This window comes from Porites lutea, chromosome 8 (assembly GCF_958299795.1).
Source record: "Porites lutea chromosome 8, jaPorLute2.1, whole genome shotgun sequence".
Lineage (NCBI taxonomy): Eukaryota > Metazoa > Cnidaria > Anthozoa > Scleractinia > Poritidae > Porites > Porites lutea.
The window spans coordinates 32796136-32812783 of NC_133208.1; the positions used below are offsets into that span (position 1 = coordinate 32796136).

Consider the following 16648-nt stretch of genomic DNA (forward strand, 5'->3'; position numbering starts at 1 on the left):
CTTTTTCGAGATCGGTGCAGTTCACAGAAATCGCGCCACCACCATTCTGTGTGCAGCTTGTGGTTCAGTTCTTCTGCTTCATGCTGCTCGTGTTTTGACTATTTTGTAGTTATTGAAATTGCTTTTATGGATAACCAGGCACAGATCACTGAAACAATAAGTCGATTAGATTCAGAAAAGGTAAGGTGATAATAACTCAAAGTGTGTAATTTTGACTAGAGCGTCAGGTAAACTGATTTTCATTCACGAAAACAAAGTTTTTGACTGTTATTTTTCACTTAACCTGGCTGAAACTAAGACATAAAAAGTTATCATTGCAAGCTTGCGTATTTTAGTTCTAATTTTCAGTTCTTCAGTTTCTCAGTCTACATGTCTTAAAGCCGATTCGAGCTTTATTTGGGAAACCACAACACACAATCGCTTTTTTATTTTTTTTTTCACCAGTGAGTTTTACCTTGTTTTGAAACGAAACTCCTCTGAGTTGATTGCCATGAAACATAAGCTTAATTATACTGTTGAGGTTGGCAGCAAGTTGACAACTCTATTTACTTTTTCATTCTCAGAATCAGAGAGCGAGAGCTGGTTCGATGGCTTTTAGAAGTCGAACTTTTCATGCAATATCTTTAGCAGATGGAAGTTTCGTGTTTGCATGAGACGCAGCCGAGCCACACAGTCTGAAATTATTGAAGTCTTCAACTAAAGAACAACCATGTAAAAGAATTAAATAGGCATTTTCATGAATGAAAGTCATTTATAGGCATGTTTAGTTTCCCGGCACTGAAAACTCCGAGTGTTCGTGACTGCAGTCGTCAAAGTCGAAGTTGTTATTAAATCTCGCCCATCTTTTGTTTTGAGTTCTTGTTTTCTCTGATAATAAAAAAGTTATTAAACGGACTAAAATTTTAATTCCTGGTTTTAGTGTTAATGATAATGATGACGTCTTTATTTTGGTTTCTTTCATAAGTATTGTTATTCTTTTCTTAGTTGTCGCCTTCTCCCAAATTAACTTATGCCAAACCAGAGGCATGCAAGAAAGCCAGTAAAAACAAAGTCGTCATGTCGAGCGCTCGCGACCTGCAAACTTTAAACATCATTTTCACCGTTGGTGCAAACAGATAACCATGTGGTGCAAAAGTTTGACACTAGAAAAATATGTAAGCTTTCGAATGAAGTGATTTTTTTCGCCCCCTTTTTTGTCTGTTTCGCCCTTTTTGCTTTTAAACTTGGTACGACGGCGATGTTATGCTTACGCAATTGGTTTATATACTAGACCGGAAATAAAAAGCTGACCGGATGTCAAATTTTGTGCTCATGCGCATTGCGTTTTGCCGCGGTGTTTAGTGTGAACATAACCAATTCTCTATTTTGCGTCAGTATAGCCTCTTTGCAGCCTCGTTCCCAGTCGTCCTCGGCGATTTTGGATGTGACGTCACGGCTGACGTCACCTATCAAGTTTGTCGGGAAAATTCGACTAGGACGCCTCGCGCTCGGTTCCAAGCCTCCTCTGGTCACTCGGATAGCGCGAACAGGCCTGGGTACGAGGCTGGCCTCTATGAAAAACTTGTGAGTGTGAAAAGATGTAAATGACAATACAAATCCAGTTATGATTAAATTCTTCTTTATTACACTTAGTCTCCTATGGTTTTAAGGTATAGGGTTTCTTAGGCCCAGTTCTCTCAGCTCCGTAGATTTTCCCGCTAGGGATTCCAATAAAAATACAATACTACTACTATTACTACTACTACTAATAATAGTAAAATTATTAAGCGCGCTTTTCCCGGCCTCCCTGCGACACAAAAAGGCCTCTGCGGAACTACAGTAGGAGTGAAGGCCTGTTTCAAACGTCGCATTACAACTGTAAATACGCGTGAACATTATATTTTCCTCGTTAGCATTATATTCGCCAAATGTTAAATGCGACGTTTGAGCCGGGCCTTACGTCTTATATCTATATCAAAAATTGCAATGACTCTGCTAATTACGGGTTAACCGCACCGAGGCTGTCTTTTCCCATAGCAATATATAAAACTATTTTGTCCTTTTCAATGAAGTAAAAAATATATTCAAAATTATACTATAAATGACGATAAAAAGCCAGCCGTCTGGTATTAAGCCTGGCCTCAGTTTTAACCTTTTTCATGACATGAATAAAATATTTTTAAGCGTAAATTCGCAGTTTCTTTCCAAATAATATATCCCTTTAATACCTTGCTTTACTAGAAATACAATACTACAATAAAACTTAAACTGACAAATTTCGTGATCGGATGTAAGCCTCATTTTATCCAAAAGCAAAGCCGGGCTCGCGAGTTCACCTATTTGGAGTATTTCATTTAAAATGTCAGTCGAGTTTAAGAATGACATTTACGACAAATGGGAAACGTCAGTTCTTACCAAAGTAAAATATTAGTGCTTTCAAATCAGGTTCAATCATAAGGATTATTTAGCACACTATTTAGTATGTTTCCTAATTTGAGAGGTTATCATCTTGTCGTTTCCCGTAAACGTGATTATAAATTCCTATAATATCAAAACGAATGACGAACACGAACGTATGTGGAATTATTTAAAAAACCTATAATATGTACTATAACCAACGATGACACACATCTTAAAGAAAATTACCTTTTTTTCCGCAACCTAAACTCGCGCTTACTTGTTATCAATCATTGTCTCCTGCTGGCACTGTGGCATCATCAAACAAGCTACCCAAGTTTTTTCTGTCGAAATTTTCGGCTGCGTTACAAACGAATGCTCCTGAATAATTTCCTGAATTATTTCTAAATCACCATTTGCACCGTTTACAAATTGAAATCAAGTCTTAACTCACTGTATCAAGAATTGTTGTGCAACAGGCCCCACGATCATAAAGAAGTTTACGAAAAAAGGGCCACTAAGAGATAAGCTAATTAATGACAGACAATGTAGTTGTTTTATCATTTACCTTAAAGCTACTGAGCAGTACTTTAGAATAATACCATTTTTTTTTCTGTATAGTTTCAGTTTGGGGTACTCGTGGTAGTGAACTACTGGCTAAATGAGGGGGGTGAATAGGAAAACGGATTGGCGGATTTCCAAATATTTTTCACCGGATTTCGGATTCAAAGCGAGATTTTAACGGATTTCCGGATCCTGCAATTGCAGCGGATTGCAGATTCATCCATTATTGGGGCCCGGATATTGGACTTTGCATGTAATTAAATTATTTTTGCCCGAATTTCGGATTCAGGGCGAAATTTAACGGCGGATTTGGTTAATAAATCATGACGGATCGGCGGGTTTGCATACCGCTATTCACCCCCCTTCTAAATTACCCTGAGTGCGAGCCCATTTATGCTTATATATACATTTACCGCATATTGATCACCTTTGGCTATCTTGTTTCTGACACTTCAGAAGATCTTTCAGAGTTCATAGCTTCACTTTGTCTGTTTTGTGACTCAACTGATAAAGTTCCATCTAAGTCCTCTGATTCATCCGTTTCTACCAAATTTGGCAGCGATCCTGACGAATGACTATCCTCAGAGATTTGACTACCTCGCATGGATACATCTGTTATTACTGAAGTAGGACGCAATGAACTTATTTGAACAATTGTTGTGTTATTGTCTAAACTTGTCGATGGTGTTGAGCCTACTGACACCGGAGCTTCTAAATCTCCCGGATGAAGCGACAAAACTGGGGTGGAAGCTCCCGTATGTTGCGATAAAGCCGGTTCTGTTATCTCGGAACGTTCCTGTGATTCCGTTGACGAGAAAACAGGAAGTGACGTAGCATCTGCTGTCGGGGTGTATTCCGGTGGTGGTTCATCCGGGACATTAGTTACCAGTGTCTGCTCATTCGGGGCGACTGTGGGATTAGTGAGTCCATCAGGGTACAGTTCAGCGTAATTCTGAGAAAAAAACGAACAAACAAAAATTATGCTGACTTGCAAGCACAATGCCGAAAAACATGTTATTTCTTAAGTGTAACCCTTTAACTCCCAGAAGTGATCGGCATATAACTTCTCCTTTTTATATCCTATGCATTGTCCAACACATAGGTGGTAAGAATGGGAAAATGTACCAGCTAAGGGATGCCATATTGATATAACTCCAAATTCTCTCAACTAATGCACAATAAAATGCATAGCAGCCAAGAATAACTACTCAGATCTTGGGTTAAGGCCATTGCCCTTTTTTTCCTCCATTCAGCGTTGTCCGATTGAAACTAATTTTTGGCATTCTCAAAAAAAGTAACAATGTAGTTATTATTACATACGTTCTAATTGATTCTTTTAATCTGAAAAATTCAAGCATTGTAACAGGATTACGTATCACTAGCTACTACTTTTAACTTTAATAACTGAGAAAACGACACACTTTCTTCTACAGCTCAAATCCCACAGTTCAAGTCCCTCCTATTCCCAAACTTCTTGCAACAATATTTTTTCCCATCTGATCACGACCGACTGACTCACCCAAAATCACGAGACAAATTTGACCCTAAAAGAAAAGTAAAAAAGGGAGGGAGGCCTAGGTCAAGTTGACGAAACTTACCGGTAATTTATAGGGAGTATAAAATTGAAAATCTGAGTTCTGGATCAAATGAATCGGCTGTATCGTCCCAGGTGTTCCTGGAAACACTAGCTCGGCCCAGGTCTGCCTGGTCAGTCCAAGCTCCGCAACAGGAATTGTACCACTACTTATATGGCCTCGGCCTGATGCTGCGGACCTGGTACGGCGATTGTTTTGTCCCGCATTGGTCGCCTACAGTCATGGTAAAAAAAAAGGACAGCATATTTTAGGAGAAAATCATCTGAAAACTGAACAGAGTTTATACAAGAATCATGACCACACCCCTTCCTACCAAGTGGTGGATATGTTGTGGTTAAATTTTATCCTTGGTTTAAATTTTATTTTCCTTTGTTTTGGGGCATAGAAATGTATGATAATGACTTTCAAACAAACGGAAATAGAATTAAACCAAGGATAAAATTGAGCCACAACTGATATGTTGCGAACTTTTTTCATGGTGTACATGTACAATGTAGATAACTAAAACCACACTGTTTTAGGCCTGTTGGTACTGAATACAGGTCAGAGCACAGGTCACCTGCTACAAATAAATACACAAGACAAAAGTGTCTCATGGCCCTCACTTTTTATCAAAAATGTAGATCCAGGGGTCAATAATTACAAGTGCAATTTACGAGTGTAGCCATTGTGTTAGCGTCTGAAAACAACAGATATACTGTATTGTAAATTGCACTTGTAAAAGTTTTAGTAAATTGGCAATTCAAGGGTTTGTGTCATGGTGAGTTCTATATTTTTTGTCAAAGCTGAACTGAAATTTGAACTAAGCACACTCAGTCATCGTTCTTCATACTCTAAAAGAAGGAGTATATCAGATGATTGAACTAAAGAGAAAACAAAGCATTATCAGTTTTGGTCATGCACAGGAATTTAACTTGAAATGGTTGACCCAGGTTCTCAATTTGCAATCTGCTGGCATCCTGGTCATAGAATGCCAAAGACATACACTTGCAGTTTATGTATAGCCGCAGAGTAATTTCAAATAGAACTAAACTATTTTTCAGGTTACATGTACTCTAAGATTCCTCTGTGTTTTAGAAATTGTGACATACACAGTACATGTATCTCCTAACTATTAACAAGATATTTCCCCAATGAGTAAACTGCTAATATTACCTGTCCATTGCTGGAAGCAAGATCACGGCAAACATACACTGACACTGCATTTAATAGAACGTCGACTATGATGACGACGAGCAGACAACTGTAGACGGCTAATCCAACCCTGCCTTCTTTATTTCTGTCCACAAAGTACTGGTCTGGTTTATAGTAATCTTCATGATTCTCTCTGCCAAAGACACCTTTGCCCTTGTAATAATCACGGGTCACAGACGACTCAAACTGGAAATGCTTCAAGACCACAGTGCCAATTAAAATGGAGCAAATCGTTAGGATAACAATGGCAACCACACAGCAGCCCAGGAATGTGCCAATCTGTGAAGAGTGGAGGTAAAACTTGCATTATCAATCTTACAGTATTTTGTGTTACATCCAACTTTTATTCATTTCTTTCTTTAAATATTTATTTACAAGCTTTACCAAAAGGCCTGAGTAAGCTCCAATGAAAGAGAACATTACTTTCTCAAAGCTGCTATTCTGTGGACTAAATCCACAGAAGCACTCAAAAATCTCTCATCTATATATTTCTTATAAACAATTCTCTGCTTAACTTGAAGGATGCCAAAATAGTCTCAAATTGACAACTACAAATCATCCTATCTGGTGTATTGTAGCATTGGGAACATTGAAAGGCTGTAAACTGAAGGATTATTTTGCATTCGGAAAGGCAAGATCTGTTACTGCAGAAGGTTGATAATGATGTGTTCGCATTAGTGAGGTTGATTGGGTAAGAAACAAGTGTCCGTTGTCCGGATTAACAGGTGTGTCTGTATTAAGTGGATTGAATTTAGAGAAAATGTAAGGGCTTTCTCCCCAGGGAAAAATAATAGAAAAGCGTCAATAATAACAAGGTGTCTGTATTAAGCGAGTGTCCATAAAGCAGGGTAAATACAGTCAACTCTTTCTGAGACGGATGCCTTGGGGACCTGCAGTATGTGTCCGTCTTCGACAGATGTCCGTCTTACACAGAGTCAAATAAAGGGAGTAAAGAAAGGGAGGGACCATCTCTGAGTGTCTGCTTTACAGAGGTGAGAGAGAGTAGACTGCACGTGTATAAAGTTTTTTCCTGAAGTGGACCACTGCATGAACAGTCAATTTTCTGGAGATCTAAAGTGTTCCACCTTCTTTGGGCTCTGCAGTGAAATTTGACCTGACATTTACAAGAGTATGCAGGGCTAAGGTGGATAAAAGGTGCTAGCAGGGGAAAGAAAACAAAATGACCCCTACAGTACCAGATCCAATTTCTTCTTATGATATTCCTGCTTATTGGCGCACAAAGTCATGACAGTAATTAGGCTGTGATGTTCACACTGCCAGCACAGAAATCGATCTGATACCATGTGAACATCCAAAATGGCATGAACTGTGGCTGAAATAAGCGCCTCTCTTGTATAAGCGCCCCACCCGTAACAGGGAAAATGAAATAAGCACCAAGGCAATTAATTGATCATTTACGATACAATCTTCCTATATAGTCATGTAAGCCTTGAGTGCCTGCTCATATATTACTTGAATCTATACAGTCATGTGTAATTAATGTTTTACCCTGCAATAATTCCCTGGCTTCGCTGCACTTGCCATCCCAGCCAGACCTGTCAGAAGAATCTGAAAAAAAAAAAATATAAAAATACATACAAGATAGATAGATAGATGATTTATTTAACTTGCTCAATTCAACATACTTCTATGAAAATACAGATTAAATTTACATGGACAATTAATACAATTTAAATAAGGAATAAAAATCATAGTAACATCAAGTAGAGAGCGAGTTGAAGTCATCCAATTAGCAAAGGCTAATCTAGTGGATGACCCCAAAGGGAGGAAGGCAAGCAGAGATGGAGAACACACTGCATGTTTCCACACTACAATACTGGATTGATTTTTGTGCCACCACAAAAAAGAATCCAATACAGAGTGAGCATTTCATGATCCCAGAAAAAGTATGGAAGGAAACTGCCCAATTAATTAAGGCTGTTTGCATCACTGATGCAAAGGATTGTTTCTGAAGTAAAGCCAATGATTTCCATAGTTGCAGTATCAAAAAGTTCAAAACTTGAACCATTTTCTGTACTTAATATAAAAAGTGTACTAAATTTGATGCAGTTCTTACATACACATAGAAACATGCACAGTGTATTTCTTTGAAAAAGCAGGCCAGTAAATATCAAACAACCTCTATAAAAAATTGCTTTCCGAAAAACTTTTCACAAAGATGATCAAATTAATTCTTTATTTTTTGAACTGAATTTTCCTCAACATTTTCAATGAATTATGAAAAGCATGTCCTTAAAGTGTGTATTTATCATTACCCTCAAGTAACATAAGAGCACATTAAATTGCTTTGTTAAGTTCTATTTTATGGCAAACCACATTTGATGAGAAAAGTAATATATGCTAATATCTTGACTGCTTGACCTGCTTTTCATTAAAATTAATGATTCTCTTAACATGGGCAGGCAAAATGAAGGAAACAACAACACATTGGTTTAAAATAAATAAATAAATAAACTATTGTTTTGGTTTTTGTGGTCAACCTTGAGTAATACTGTGACGTCAGTAGAAAATTACATAATATAGACTGCAGTCGTACTAGGTCAAAACTGCACATAACAAGCTAATATACACCTAAATCCCATTTATTTGTTTAGATATTAATACTGCAATTCCATGGCAACCAATTGCAGTCACTTCACTTTGAAGAACATTTTTAATTTCAGCTGCAATTATAAGAGATTAATGAACCTGTAATTTATAGAGTTTGACATTAACGCTTCACCAAACAGCTTAACTTGCATGAAAATATTTGAGTTAATTATCATGTAAACCAATGGAGATATTATATTGTTTGTATATGATGCTCATTCATGAAGACTGTAAAGTTTGGCCCCTGTGACAAGTTGCAGATAGGATTGTGAGAAAACTTGCAGTTCTGGGCACTGCTTTTAAAAAAATTACAAAAACTGTCAGTACGCTTTGTTCTGAAAGTTCTGCAAGGTGAACTCGACTGAATTAAGTTACAGAAAACATAACAAAAAATACAAAGTAATAATAAAAAAAACACGTAAACAGTGTACATTTTATGTATACATTTTTTGGTGGCTCAAAAATATTTATAAATTATTCACGATAAATATGAACCTCACTGTAAATGAATTTAAAAAATTCCAAGCCAGCAAGTTCCTCTAACTGATCACCAGCTAACATTGTGAAATTGCACCTTTACTGTCATGTATGTAAGAGAGGAATGCTACAAGTAGACAGGTCAACCTGTCAGGGGAAATATTGTAACAGTTTTGCAAAATATTGGGTTCAATGTTCTACGTGACTGAAACAAACTGAAGGGTTTGACGTAACATGCATAAGTTAAATTATTGTTTCCAATTTTGCATGGCGTTACCTCAAAATCAAGTATTTGTGGCTGAATAATAGAAGGATTCAAAACTGAACTTGACATCAACTAAAGATAAGCTTACACATATTTTCAAAGGCCTTACCATGTTGAAGCAATGTAATAAAAAAAGCAACTATAACTTTTCAAGCAAAAACTACAGCTGTTCAAAAACAAAAGAAGCTAGCTGTAGCGTTGTGTTCTCTGTGGGTGATATTCAAGGCTAATTTTGACAATACTTCAAGCCAAACGTGAATTTAACAAAAACAAAAACACTGCTGAATCACGGAACAAAATTTGGAGTTTTGGATAAATTTATAAAGATCAAGCTTAAATTCGTGTTGAAAGATGATCAAAGTGCTTTATAAGCGTATATTTTAACAACCGGAAAAAGAAGCTAAAAGTACGCACAAGATGTAGAGTCCGTGCCTAAATAACAACTATGAGATCGTCTTTATGATTCTGTCTCAGCACAATCAGATGACTATGCATGAATTTTCAGATCAAACATATGCTTAATATAGGAAGCATCATGGAAACATAGTCTCCAACTTGGAGGTCGACACACAGAAATCTCAAGACATTGCCGTCATACGAGCTCCATAGCATTGTTATGGATATTTGTAGCGCTTTATAAGCTTACATACCCAAGCGCCAAGCCAAATTCCCATTCCGAAGACTCCAATGTAGTACTCCGTGACATTCATCGAAGCAATTCCTATCACAATGGCGAGAATGCCAAGAATAACATGACAGGGCGAGAGAACTCTTAGCGTTTTCGCACTTGTAGCCATCTGAACTACTCACAAAAATCCACATGGAGTATGTCTATGCAAGAAAAGCCAGATATTGCGAGCAAATACAAAACCACGACACACTTCCGATCACCATGTTGTTTTAAAAATAGTACGTGTTGAAGCAGGCGTTGAAGCAACTGCGGAACTAATTTGGGTTTGAGGAGCCCAGTCCTCCCCGTTTATCGAAGGCTGCATTCCTGCTGCAAGCCCACCAATTAAATAGACCTCTTTTAAACCTGCCATCAGGCGTTCCTTCTTTTGTTTCCGACTTTCACTTTCAGGGGAATTTACCTCTTTGTCATTTTTATAAATTATGCTGTCACGAGAATAGTACGAACTTTGAATGAAACATGTAGAGTTCTCCAGTTGTGTCTCTATTTTGAAACACTGTTTTTGTGTTTTGAAATGAGCCAACCCCAAAACAGCCCCTCTCTCTTCCGCACCGGAGGCCTCTTTGAGTTGTAGGGAGGCTGGTGAGAAAGAAAAAGAAAGCTCGCGGGGCTCGATGGGAAGATTTTTATTGGGATACCCAGCGAGAATCTCTTCCTGGAGGAGAGAGAAACAGCCCTGTTTGTCTAGCCTCCCCCGCAGACCCTCTTCGGCGTGCATCAAGCGTTCCTTTACTGTTAGTCAGGATTCATTATTTTCCAATGCACCGCTTAATGGCAATTTATCCTGTATCATTTGGGACGATAGTGGCAATAAGAGAGTCATCCAAACAGTGATGATTTTGACTCTACAGAAATAATTAAAAAAACTAAACCTGACTAAACAACAACAACAACAGCAGCAACAAACAATTATTTTACAGAGTAGGTTAGATCAGTTGTGCTTCTGACAAACATACGTACGATTGTCCTAAATTCTTTTACATTTCTCTGCTTTGTTGCTGTTAGGGTTTTTTTGGTCTTTTATTTGACTTATGTTTTACCATGATTAGCTATGGCTTATTATCGTGGTTTTTTTGGGGAGTGGTCCCGGGTGTTCGGGTGTTCCGGGTCTTTGAATAAGCCGTTTTTATTAGCACACGTGACACACAGACGAAAAAAAAAGCAGCAACAACAACTCTGCACGTGAATCACGTGAATCTGTCCGTCTCTTTGTCGTGCCTATCACGTGAAGTTTTCAAATGTACAGATTTTTCGTCACTTTCGTCACAGATGGTTCGATTTGGAAACTTCACGTGGTACACACGTGCGCTGAGGGAAAGAAATGCCCTAAAATTGGTGATGCACGTGCAGAGTTGTTGTTGTTGCTACAGTGCCGGTTTAGTTTTTTCAGTTTGCTTATAAAGCTCTGGTGAAACAATCTTGAACAACACAGAAAGTCGCTGTATTCAAAAATAAACTATTGTAATCTATAAGTTAAAATATTACTGAAAAACCCCAACAGAAACCCTAACAGCAGCCAGCACAACTTACTATCAAAACACACCTCTTCCTAAACTTGTTTACCGTCCCTAGCTAAGAATTGACCTCTACCAAAGGCTGAAAGAATTTGACAGTGTAAAGAGAGAAGGGCGTATTTTAGTAAGCAAAACCTTGAGACCAACTGCCTGAAGGGGAATAGGCATAATTCAGCAACCACTCGGATTAGGTTTTCTGAATATTTATCGTTAAAATGTCTGATCATGGGGACCTTTTCTTTAAGTGGTGGATATACATCACACCCCTTCGAACGTAAAATAAGGTAAAGTAAAGATTATCGCCTCAGTGGCAGTTGTGATCGCAAATTAAGCAATTGTGCAAAGACTCCTAAATGATTTCATAATTTTGCATTTGGAAGTGCTACTCTGTTCCTTTTTCTTTGTGCACCTTCACGCCAGGGTCGCAACGTCTTTGCTTGACGAGAAAGTAATAAAGGTAACATGACGACCCGTGAAGAAAATAAAGTAGCCAAAATTTTAGACAGGGGAGAAAGAGAGATCAAAATCTCTTTTTGACCTCATTCTGAGAACACCTTGTGGAAAGCAATTTTTTTCAGTGATGTAACCCTTCATGGAGAAGCTGTTTACCAGTTCAATTTGGAAATCAAATTATATCCTAGACCAGTTGATTAAAATATTTTATAAAATGCATGACATCTCTTAAGGATCATAAAGTCAATGTGGAAAAAATAGACTCGACAAGGCCTATCATGCTATTAGATATATGCGCCCTGTCTACCCGACTGAACTGGCTGCCGTTTGAGACTGATACTCTGATGCCTTTTCAAAGCAACCACTGATTAGCAGCCAAGATAACAAACCTTTACGCTAAAGCTTAGAAACTATCTGGGTAATGATCATACTACTGAATGATAATCGTAACTGCTATAACATGTATGGTTACATACCCAAACACCCAGCCATATGCCCATTGCAAACACTCCACTATAGTAATCCGTGACATTTATCGTAGATATCCCTGTAAATATGGCACAAAATCCAAGGAAAACCTGGCTAAAGCAGAGCACTTGCAACAATGCCATCTTCGTTGCCATCACACAAGCAAGGTTGGATATCGAAAAACACTGAGAGATGTAGTACGATTAAAAGACAATTCATATTTGAACAGGAATGCTTCATTGTTCTCCAGCCTGTCCTGGCCAGGGGGTATTCTCTTATTTTAATATGTTACGTAAGGTATGATTTTGAGCTTTTTTTGGTCTAAAATTGGTTAAGGCTTTGTGCTTTCTACTAAAGTGTCTGAACTCGAGTATGAAATCATATTCTTTCGTTTAGAAGAGGGCCGGAGGGTTTCAGACGCGGCATAACGTTAATCCCGCTCGAGTTTTCTAGGGGTATGGAAAGCTTGATACATTTTAAAGTATCATTATGTAATCATGGGCGTCATCGTAATCGCAACCGTACCACACAGAACACAAAGTAATAAAAATTATCTATTTTGATGTATTTTGAAAAGTTTTAGAAGAGTGATTTAAATGGCTTGATAAACCTTTACCGTTTTCCTGTAGACAGAGGTATTAGCTCAAGGATTATGTCACGCCAAGCTAGAGGCCTTATTAACGAATTGATAATAAATTTTAAGTTCCTTTTGCAACATTGTAACATTTTGTTACAGTCATGCAAATAAAGATTATTGTTGCTTTTGTTGGTGTGCACACCAGGGGGCCATTTCTTGAAAGTCTCGGTAACTTTTCGGGCCCAAAACCAAAGTTTGATATTCAAATCAAAATCTAAAGAACCAAAGCGCGCCTAGCTAACAAACCAGTCCAGTTTGTTAACTTGACTGTTTGCTAAGTAAAAGTTGTGTCATAATATCAGCAAAACTTTTGAAATCTCGGTCTTCAATACAAACAACAGTGTTTGGACCCGTTTATCATCAGGACTTTTGACTGGGAAACGGGCCCCAATCCGCCCTATTTCCATGCATGGTGAAGCAGTGAAGCAGTGACCGTGGTAATTAGTTCACACATTCCTACGTACTCAACAGAGTAGTTCACTTGAACCTCACAGTTACTTTCCCTTGTCACTGTTATAAAAAATTGGAAAATACTATCCAATGCAAGAGTTCGATGATTTTCACAAAGTTTATCAAAATGTGCGTTGAAAGGCCACGAAAAAAAAAAACGGTTCGAGGGTGTTCCCTCTTCCCTAGTGCTTTGTGCTGCTCACTAGTGTTCATCCATTTTAAAAAAATTATAAGAAAAAATAAAAAAAACGTCTGTTTTTTACGTGCCCTTTCAACTTCCCCTATCGTTGTTGTCAATTCTCAGTATGAAAGGGCCAAACTTGGCCAGTATCCAGCAGAGTTAAATGGAATGATTTATCTGTTGTAAAGAGCTCATTTCGCGCTTGACTAATCCCAAACTTCGGTAAGAATGGCTCACTTTTGCTCCCTGGCGTTCGCATTTCCGTGGCCGCGGTACGGTCAAACCTATCAATAAGCAATCCTTGTGTGTTTTATCCGGTCATCCTCCATTCAGCCCCATTCACCAGACACGGAAGTATGTTCACTCTCTCGAGATCCCATTTCATAGGTAATTTTATTGCATTCCACGCATTCATTCACAGCCACCTAGCTGCAGGATAACAGTGGAGTGTTTTGAAAAGATGATAAACAAAGTATATCCACTTTATAGCTAAAAATAGCTCATAAAGCAGGGGGGAGAGGTGCTCAACAAACTTTTATTTTGGGAGGCTCCGCCCTGATGTCCAATCCCTAACCTTTTATACACAGTACAGTAAAACCCCGCTTTACGGACACCCACTTAGTACACAGACACCTCAATATTAAAGACAGTTTGCTTTGCCCCTGGGGAAATAAAGCTCTTACATTTTCTCGGACACCCCGTTAATACGGACACCGAAGGGGCCATAGAAAGTGTCCGTATCAGTGGGATGTCCGTATTAAGCGGGTTGAATTTAGAGAAAATGTAAGGGCTTTTTTCCCCAGGGACTCAAAGCAAACTATCCGTAATAATAATAATAATAATAATAATAATAATAATAATAATAATAATAATAATAATATATATTTTTTATAAATGAATATTAAAATATATACCCTTTGTACATTCTTCTTGTGTACGAAAGAGAATTGTCGTAAAATGACCATCTAAAAACTACTAATAACAATTATCATCATAATAATAATAAAACATTTATAATGCGCAAATTCCATAAAATATTCAAATGCGCAATAAGGAGGTGTCCGTATATATTAAACGGATGTCCGTAATTCGGGGCTTGACAGTATGGACACTTCCTATAGCCCCGGCCCTCCGGGGGGTCGGTATTAACGGGGTTTGACTTAAGATTTTTTTGCTAAGTATTTGCTTTGCTGTTGTCCCTACAAATAAGCCATCTAAATCATCTCATCCATGAAATTATTGCACTCTAGCCTAGTCACGTGGCTATTGCATGATTTTGTCCATTTTGTCTTTTATATTAAATATAGAATATAAACCGCCCTTGAATCAGGAGACCAACAGGAGACCATTTTCAAAACAGACTTCATTTGCACATTCAATGCCCCGGCTGTATCATTAGGGACCTTAAGCAAAGACGACGACGACGGCAGTCGGTAAAAAAATGAATTTGCGTTCTTTCAAACTTAATCGTATCTATTTGGATCCGTTCAATATGTCAAATGCAGGCGACTTTTATAATAATAAAATATATAATAGAATATTTATATAGCGCTTATATTTTCTTGGAGTTGAATTTTTAAGGATTTTATTCAGGCTCAAAAAGATGAAGGGAAATTCGTCGTAGTATGTCCACGTCCTCCATAAAACGTCAAATTAGGAGGTTTCACGTCGTAGTCGTGCAGTGGACGTCAAAGAAATGTACTAAAAAGCGTGATGCACGTGCAGAGCAGTTGTTTTGATCATCAAACCTATTGTTTTCTTGAAGTCGTCGTCGTAGGATTATGGAAAAGACATCAATCAAATTTCATCAGGGAGCACTAACCATAATAATTTCTTGGTGATTTTTGTGGACACAGCATTAAAACTCATTGAAAAAGTTAGCCCAACTTTTTCAAGTTTCAATCCATGTCCATCCTTTGGGCCTTGCCACGTTGCAACGGACGACCGAAAACAGTTTTAATGCCTACTATAGTCCGAGAAAACAAAACTGGACCATTATTTTTGGAACTGATTCAATATTTGATGCGAGGTCAAGTTTAAGATTGACAAACATCAATTTTCTCCCAAACAATATCAATATACAATCAAGAAAAAGTTTGTGAGAATTATTATAATAATCACCTTAGGTGAAATGCTCTGATCTTTTATCAAATTCTCTCAACTTATTCTTTATAAAAATGTATAGAGACCAGTTTAGAGAATTTGCATGTGGATATTGGGATTTAAGAGGTTAAAAGACAGCAAATAGCGTGATGTAACCCCTTTTACTAAAGGGTTTAGGTTTAAGATAGACGAGATAAAGATTACGTCGATAAAGCTGTAGCTCGTATTAATCAGAAGGCAATATACAACTAGTTCTTGTATCGTTTATGTCCCCAATAATCTGTTTTCAGTTTTTGTTACAAATAGTTAAAATCGAATTTTCTAGCTTCTAGGCCTGTTGAAAGAAAACATCAATTAGTTTTAGTCGGAGAAAAATACTTTCCTCAAGGCCCTTGTTATGAGAGTCCTTTCCTATATAAACTCTGAACTCATGTGCTCTTACTTCTTGTTGTTTTAACGTAATGGTGAGCAGTTAACCTTAATTTTGCGTGAAGCCGTCATTATACATCAGAGAATGATAGGCAGCTGTGTTGATAATCGTAACTATGACATGGTTACAGATCGTTACATACCCAAACACCAAGCCATATTCCCATTCCGAACGTTCCGTTGTAGTAGGTCGTGACATTCACAGAAGATATCCCTGTGAAGAGGGCAACAATTCCAAGGACAATTTGACTTAGGGACAGCACTTGCAGCAATTTCACCCTCGACACCATCACACAAACAAGGCCGAGTGAGATATCGCAATACAACTACGTTGTCCTCTTGCGATACTCACAGCCGAGAAGCACTGAGCGTCTTATCATGAGAAAAGTCACGAACATTTCATCTGAATGAATGTTGCACTGTTTTCTAGGTCCGGCGTGTCATTGGGTCAATGGGGGCGGTACTCGTCTGTGTAATTTGAGAATTGGGTTTAACCGTTTTTAAAATCTGACGTTGATCTGGAATTTGGTGCGTTTTTTTATCACTTAAAATTTGAGAAGCAAGGTTAGTAATTTATTATGTTTGGGTCTGAAATAGGGCCAGGGAAAAGGATTTAGACAGCATACATTACACTGCCCCCT

The 16648-nt window shown here is 37.9% G+C and overlaps 1 protein-coding gene across 2 annotated transcripts; it reads right to left on the reverse strand.

Moving 5' to 3' along the window:
• Positions 1 to 1601: 1601 nt before the first annotated feature.
• Positions 1602 to 16365, reverse strand: LOC140946953 (uncharacterized). 2 transcript variants are annotated; one of them, XM_073396040.1, is made up of 5 exons: positions 16151 to 16365; positions 7239 to 7298; positions 5691 to 6008; positions 4539 to 4748; positions 1602 to 3892 (listed from the first exon to the last, which is right to left on the reverse strand). In XM_073396040.1, the coding sequence occupies exons 1-5, from the start codon at positions 16295 to 16297 to the stop codon at positions 3374 to 3376; spliced, it is 1254 nt and encodes a 417-aa protein (XP_073252141.1). In that variant the 5' UTR covers positions 16298 to 16365; the 3' UTR covers positions 1602 to 3373. The 2 variants fall into 2 exon arrangements, with proteins under 2 accessions (XP_073252141.1, XP_073252140.1); XM_073396039.1 differs by lacking the exon at positions 16151 to 16365 and adding an exon at positions 9732 to 9971.
• Positions 16366 to 16648: the final 283 nt, after the last annotated feature.